At 51.5% G+C, this 7,073-nt stretch overlaps 1 protein-coding gene and 1 long non-coding RNA gene across 2 annotated transcripts; one reads left to right on the forward strand and one right to left on the reverse strand.

The window, feature by feature from the left end:
• Nucleotides 1-250: 250 nt before the first annotated feature.
• Nucleotides 251-2,792, forward strand: SIX6 (SIX homeobox 6). The gene is made up of 2 exons (XM_042943425.1): nucleotides 251-958; nucleotides 2,081-2,792. Exons 1-2 carry the CDS (start codon nucleotides 387-389, stop codon nucleotides 2,247-2,249), a joined length of 741 nt encoding a protein of 246 aa, XP_042799359.1. The 5' UTR covers nucleotides 251-386; the 3' UTR covers nucleotides 2,250-2,792.
• LOC122222785 lies at nucleotides 1,241-6,507 on the reverse strand. Its single transcript, XR_006203862.1, has 3 exons — nucleotides 6,418-6,507; nucleotides 3,848-3,922; nucleotides 1,241-2,283 (listed from the first exon to the last, which is right to left on the reverse strand). It is a non-coding gene; the product is annotated as an uncharacterized LOC122222785 (long non-coding RNA).
• Nucleotides 6,508-7,073: the final 566 nt, after the last annotated feature.

A 7,073-nucleotide genomic window follows, 5' to 3' on the forward strand; every position in this document is an offset into this window, starting at 1 on the left:
GGCGGGCGCTGTCGAGAGCGGGGAGGTGCTGAAATGACCCGGGCGCGCTGGTCGCAGTCTTGATTGGCAGAGAGAGCCAGTGACTGACAGGGGGTCTCCATGGCGCCCGCGCCGCCAATCCGCCCATTCCAGTAGCGGCGCCAGTTCGCCGGCCTGCGTGCCCTAACGGAGCCGAGCCGAACCCGGGCGGCGGGGCCGGCACCTCCTCCAATCCCTCCTGCTCGCTCGCTCCCAGCCGTTGCGCCGCCGCGCTGCCCGGGTCGTGCGTCCCGGCTGCCCTAAGCCGCTTCACCGAGGAGAGCCTGGCGCACCCCGCCAGGCCCGCCGACATCTGCTGCGTGTCCGGTTCCGCTCTCCGCGCCCCCGCTGCAGTCGGCGCTGCCTCGATGTTCCAGTTGCCCATCTTGAATTTCAGTCCCCAGCAAGTGGCCGGGGTATGCGAGACTCTGGAGGAGAGCGGCGACGTAGAGCGCCTGGGTCGCTTCCTCTGGTCGCTGCCCGTGGCCCCTGCGGCCTGTGAGGCCCTCAACAAGAATGAATCGGTGCTGCGCGCGCGAGCCATCGTGGCCTTTCACGGCGGCAACTACCGCGAGCTCTATCATATCCTGGAAAACCACAAGTTCACCAAGGAGTCGCACGCCAAGCTGCAGGCGCTGTGGCTCGAAGCGCATTACCAGGAGGCTGAGAAGCTGCGTGGACGGCCCCTGGGGCCGGTGGACAAGTACCGCGTGAGGAAGAAGTTCCCGCTGCCGCGCACCATTTGGGACGGCGAACAGAAGACACACTGCTTCAAGGAGCGCACGAGGCATCTGCTACGGGAATGGTATCTGCAGGACCCATACCCTAACCCCAGCAAAAAGCGTGAGCTCGCCCAGGCAACCGGACTGACCCCTACGCAGGTGGGCAACTGGTTCAAAAACCGCCGACAAAGGGACCGGGCGGCTGCAGCCAAGAACAGGTCGGTACCTAGAGGCCTACGCTCCTTGCGCTCACCCTGGTGGGTCGGGCGAAGGCGCCCCAGGGGCCCTTTCCCAGGGCCCAGCGACTTGGATCCGAAGGAGTTGAGAGCTCAGTCTGTCTTCAGTTATGAGCCCACTGCGTTCTGGGATCCTGGGCGGGTAAGGGGGGCGGGGGGCGGGGGGAGTTCCTTCCGGGCTCTTGGTTCTCCATTCTCTCCCTCATTCTTGGAACTTAGGGGGTCGCCCCAGCCACTGGTTCCAGTCATAAAACCAAGGCTGCATTGAAAAGAGGAAAGATTAAACATTAAAATGTGTAAACATTAAAATTCCAGCAACATTTAGGGACCCCCAAGGCCCAAAGCAAATTCTTGTCAGCCTGGGCCCAGGCTCCTATTAAGCGAAGCCTGACTTATTAGCAATGTGGCAGGTCAGTGTTGTCGTTTTAAAAGCCCAGATGCGTCCTCTAATGCTTTGAAAATAATTTTCGATAGACTTCTGGATGAAAGATGAGTTCTCTTTCCGCGTGGACGACTCTTCCTCAAAATAGCAAACTATAGTCAGTTGAGGTTTGTCGCTTCCTCAGCGTGTGGCTCTAAATTAGCCAAACATTTTGTCCAAGAACCCAGCCTCATCTCCCAGGACCAAATGCTCCATGCAATCCTCAGACAGCCCTTTTTGCCTTTAGCTTTGGTCCGACCGGCTTACTGTAGGGCACTGACAGGAGCGTGCGCCTGGAGGAGACGCACGATGGGAAATGGGTTCCCTATCCCGGAGCCCGATATGCCTTTGTCACCCACACCTCATTTATCTTGACAGTATTGTAAATCTCACAAAGGCGGCCAACAACCGCGAACGAACCTGTGAGCCCAGCATCTCAGATGGGGAGCCCAGAAAGGATTCAGAAGAAGGATGGGACAACTGCTGGGCTACTTGGAGAGGCGGCCAGCTGTGGAATCCTTCCTGGCTTCCGTTGCCTCACTTTTCCTACTTTAACTGCCGGGGTCTGTGGGAGATCCGCTAGCCTCTGGGCTTAAGGGATGCAAAGCGGGGGAGGGGGGCGCAGGGGGCGCAAGGGGAGGCTATGTTACGCGCTGTGACTGGTGTCCCTTTCCTTCCCATAGACTCCAGCAGCAGGTCATGTCGCAGGGCTCCGGGCGGGCTCTAAGGGCTGAGGAAGAGGGCACGCCCGAGGTGCTGGGCGCCGCAGCCAGCCCGGCCGCCAGCCTCTCCAGCAAGGCCGCCACTTCGGCCATCTCCATCACGTCCAGCGACAGCGAGTGCGACATCTGAGCTGCCCATCCAGCACACTCGGAAACAGAATCCACTATTAAAACAACACAAAATGAAATAGTAAGGGAGGATGAGAGACCACGCAAACCCAGCGCTTCCGAAACCAGGTGGCCAGGGACCCGCGGGGCTCGGGTTGCGCGTTTCCGCCCGGCCTGGCTCCACTGGCGCCCTCCGGCCGCTATTAAAGGGGCCCGCGGTGAGGCTCAACCCAGCGCCACGTTCTCCTTGCTTTGCTTTTTCCCAAGAATTTTACTGCAGAGATGCCTCCGGAACCCAAACTGCACCGCTGAGCGCCTGTCCTGAATCTCCCGTGGGTATTTCACGTCGAAAGGACGCTGTTATATATGTATAACTTTTGCTTTGAAGTTTTAAAAAAACAAAACAAAACATATATATGCTGTTTATTTACTTATTTAAGAGACTACCGTGGTAGGTTTCTCTGTATCTTGGGAACTTGCTGTTTCTAAAGGCGCAGGGTTTCGAACAGATGGGTTCTGTGTGAAGAAGCCAAACAATAAAAACCTGGTGATCAACCTTTCTTAATTAAGTGAGCTGCTCTCAGATTCTTAAAAAAAACAAAACAAAACAAAACAAAACAAAACATTTCACCAGGTAAGCAGGGGGCCCTTGTACAAATAGTCTCCGGAGAGTCTTCTCTATACCTTTTGCTTTCTCTGACGTCTCCTGGTATATTTTTTAAGTGGCCCATGGTAGATTCATAACCACCTGCCCAACAAATTGTATATTTGTATGTATATATGTACATGTGCATATGTAGCATATATTTAAACCCAGAAGTTGGCAACATGAGCATCCCCTATAAGGCAACTCCACACATCCCCAAGCACGGTTTACTATGGCTTGTCCACCTGACACTCACTTTTATGAAATGTTAGTGGCTTTCAGGAATAATTTAAGAAGCTAAACTCTGGGACTCAGTCGTGAGTCCTATTTTATAAAAAATGCAAGACTATTCTGACACAGGCTCTGCAATTAGAAAGGTTTTCCATCTCCTTTTAGGCCCTCTCCCATACAAAATAGGCACCCCCCGATCATGCTAAAGTGGATATATACTACATTTAGGATTAAACTCATATTAAAATAAGACAAAAGATAGGAGAAGTTTTAATAACTAAATGAACATCTTGCTGCAGAGAAGGTTTTTATCAAACATTATTTGCCACAAAAAGGATACTTAGATGAAGGAAAGGATGTTATGTCACATATTGAGGTGAAATAGAGGCTGCAGAGGATGGCATTTTAAAAATCTGATCTCTGTATCAAACATGAAATAAGTCATCTAGAGCTTCCTTGTCCTTCAATGGCCTCGATTAAAACTATCAAATATTCTTAGATTTAACTTGTGCAGGCACACACACATACCAAAAAAAGAAAACTAAACAATGTCCTTGCACTAAAAAAGTAAATGTTATCCAGAGTCTCTTAAGCTTTTTTTCCTAGTGAAATGGGTTGCATATTATAAAATTTGACATTGATCTTTAAATCACTTAAGCTGAACTTCTCTCCTTGAGCTCCTCCTGACACACACACACACACACACACACACACACACACACACAGGACTCTTTTCAATTTACCTCTCTGTCCTTAGCAGATGTCCTCTGGTTCAGAAGCCTACTAACTTATTTGGGTAGAAGTGCCAATGTCCAAACCTAAATAAATAAACAAACAAACAAACAAATAAGATAAAATAAGTGAAGCCATGGAAGACAAAAAGCAGTCATATGACAAGATATATGAAAGAAACCAAAGACATGAAAAAGGGTTGATTTTTGGTTTCTAAATCACTTAACCAAATTTGGCCTCATTTGGGTTTTATAAATTGTTGTCATTGTATACTGGGGCCCTTATCCAGAGAATTGTTAACAACCAAAACTCTCTTGCACAAGAGCTCTAGATGGAAGGAGTGGGGATATCTTTGTGATCAAGATGGCGTTCTTCGGGAAGGCAAGCAAATGCCCTTCTGTGGGTCCAGAAAGGCTAGCATGGTAGAGCTTCCTGAAGACTCTTGTTTCCTAGAATGCCCTCCCTCCCCACCTAGTTCCTTGAATGCCAAGGAGCAAGGCCAGGACTCCTATGAGGCAATGGAAGCACCTAGAGTACAAAATTTAAGGAGGCATTCACTCTCAAGGTCAAGCAAGTACAGCAAGTGCAAGGCATCTAGGAATGAGAGCTGTTTTAAATTTTGCCCTATAGGTGCTTGCCTTGTTTCACTGTAGTCCTGAATCTGCAAAGGAGTATTGCGCTTCAATGAAATATCAAGAGACTTCCATTCTTGTTTCCCAGACCCTCCAGACGCTAACAAAGGAGCTGCCCAGACCAGCATTTGGAGAAAATAGCAAATTTTCTCTCTTAAACTGATGTTTCCAGGTACAAGAAGGAAGGGAAAGGACAAATTAGTAAATGATGTAGAGGCATTTGAGATTCTAAAAATCCCATCCTACTCAACCAGTTCAAATGATGCCTAAAAGCAGAAGAAAATGTCCATTCCGCATTCTCAAGAAAAAAAAGGGTAACACTGATAAGAGCTAAGCTTTCTCTTTACAAATAATTTTTAAATAACATTTACGGCTTGACAAAAAAGACAAAACCAAACAGTTATGGAGGGCTTTTTTTCCTGCTTTGGTGAAAGCCTTTAAAGTACACCTAATTTGCTTAAAGTAACATGTTGCCTAAGGATTACATTATAAAGTAGCTATTCTGTTTCACCAATCTGTAGGTTCATTTATCTAATTTCATGTTAGAATCTTAAGGGGTGACACATTACTTTATTTTTAAAACGTTTATCTGAAACCTGGTGGCACTTAACTGCTCTTGTGGGTAGTCAATTCTTTGATAATCATGTGTTGGAAATTGTTCCAAATCATGACACAGATATTTATGTTAATTGGTCCAAAAATTCCCATGGGCAGGTATCGTAAAAATTCTCTTTTTCTAAGATTTTTTCTCCCCATATCAGTTTTATCCTAGTCTAGAAAGGTTTTGTTTGTTTGTTGGTTGGTTGGTTTGTGTTTAATTCCAGGTAGTAGCAATGCTGAAAGTTTCCGAATTTGGAGAAATCTCCATTTGATGGGTTTCCTTTCTGTCTTCTCATGAAATTTATTTCCTGTAACAATTTCCCAAAAAGCAATTACTCCAGCAGAGTGGAAAGAAGCTGCATTCTAACAATTCAACGGATCTGACCAATGTGAGGATTTAACCAACTCAGGCCCCTTTATCGGTTATAAATATTTCAACCACCCGCCAGTTCCACCAAAAGCGCGATGGCTCCCGCTCCCCAAATGCCGCAGTTCCTCTCTCCTCCACTTTAATGACCCACTCCTCTTCCACCCGCCGCGCTCGCCACCCCCCCCCCCCCGCCCCCTTTCCCTCCTCCAGTTTGTTTATAAAAATCCGGGAGGGAGGGGATGAGAGGCTGGGGTGGGGGAGGACTTGCTCTTTGTTTACATTAAACAAATGACAGGCAAAGAGCTCAATCAAAATCTTCCTTGACCCCGTTCTCTCTCCCTAATTTTAACAAAAAGGAAAAAAATATTGTATCCAAAGAGAACGTGAATGGGGCGGGAGGAGAAGAGAAGCAGCTTTTTTGCTCTATTCAGCCGGGACGCGGGAGCGCGGACGATTTCCGCTCCTATTGTGAGGCGGGGCCCGGGGGCGGCAGTGAATGGGGGGTCTGCCGAGCGGCCCGCAGGGCTGTCAGGCGGCTCAGCGTAATCAGGGCTAATGACGGTGGCCGGGAGCTCCGCGGGACAATGCGCGGGGCCGCGGGGTTTTGTCGGCCTGAATGGCTAATAGGTTTGCCTGGGGGTGCGAGGGGGGCGGTGTCGGGGAAGAGGCGGCGGTGAGGGGAGAAGGGGTCATTGTTCGCACACTGGCCCGGGCGCCGAGGCGCGTCCCACCCCGCGCGGGGGCCCGGAGCGGCCGGCAGGAAGGCCGCGGCCGGGAGGCCCCCTGGAGGCCTGCTGGGAAATGGCGGCAGGGGCGGCGGGTGCGTGGGTCCCCTAGGGAAGGCAGGCCTGAGAGAGGAGGTCTGCACGAACTTTTTTCCCCGGGAGAATTCCATAGTGCGTCCCCAGTACCGGGAAGGTGATTCCCTCCGCCAGGGTTCGAATCGCGACTCCGTGAGGTGACGACTCCACACACCCACCTTTTCCGTCCAGCGCCCTGGGAGCTCTGAGACGTGTAGGCCGGGAGCCACTCCTATTGTTAGACTGCCTGACCCAAAACAGCTCGAGGAGAGAAACCTCTCAAAATCAAGGGGCGGGGGGGGGGCGAAGGGTTAAAAACCCAGGTGAGGCGATAAACAAATGCGCGCCACAGCAGCAACTAAGGCGCGCGCTCGCCCTCGAGCCTCTGACGGCGCTACGGCGGTTCGCCAGCCTCGTGCAAGACGATGCGCCGCGGGTCTGGGCCTGCGCGGGTTGCTGCGGCGCGCGTCCGCTTTGCGTGTGAGGAGGCTGCGCGGGCAGGGTCGCCCGCGACCGGCAGCGGTAAGCGTCCTGGTGTCCCCGGACCAGGGAACGGCAGTTGTCACCGCAGGCTCTCGGCGGAGCCGCGTGAGTTGCCTAAGCGGTGACCGGAGCGCAGAGAGGCTCCATACTCAGGGAGTGGGATCTGCAGGCTCTGAGGCCTCGAGAGGGCTTTGCGAGCCCCGAAGATCCGCGGGTCAGCCGTCGGGGTTGGGGACCCACAGCAGAGCGTCCTGAGAGCCAAATGCCCGCAGCGGCACAAACTTCCGCAGGCCTCCGCTGCCACCGGAGCCCCGGTTTCTCAGAAACTTGGCCGCTCCCATTTCGGCTCCTA

This window comes from Panthera leo, chromosome B3 (genome assembly GCF_018350215.1).
Source record: "Panthera leo isolate Ple1 chromosome B3, P.leo_Ple1_pat1.1, whole genome shotgun sequence".
NCBI lineage: Eukaryota > Metazoa > Chordata > Mammalia > Carnivora > Felidae > Panthera > Panthera leo.

What these genes read in the sequence shown, in the direction of transcription:
- SIX6 (XM_042943425.1), top strand. Translation starts at nt 387, where the DNA reads ATGTTCCAGTTGCCCATCTTGAATTTCAGTCCCCAGCAAGTGGCCGGG. An exon ending in GCGGCTGCAGCCAAGAACAG is followed by an intron (nt 959 to 2,080) that starts GTCGGTACCTAG and finishes TCCTTCCCATAG; the next exon opens with ACTCCAGCAGCAGGTCATGT.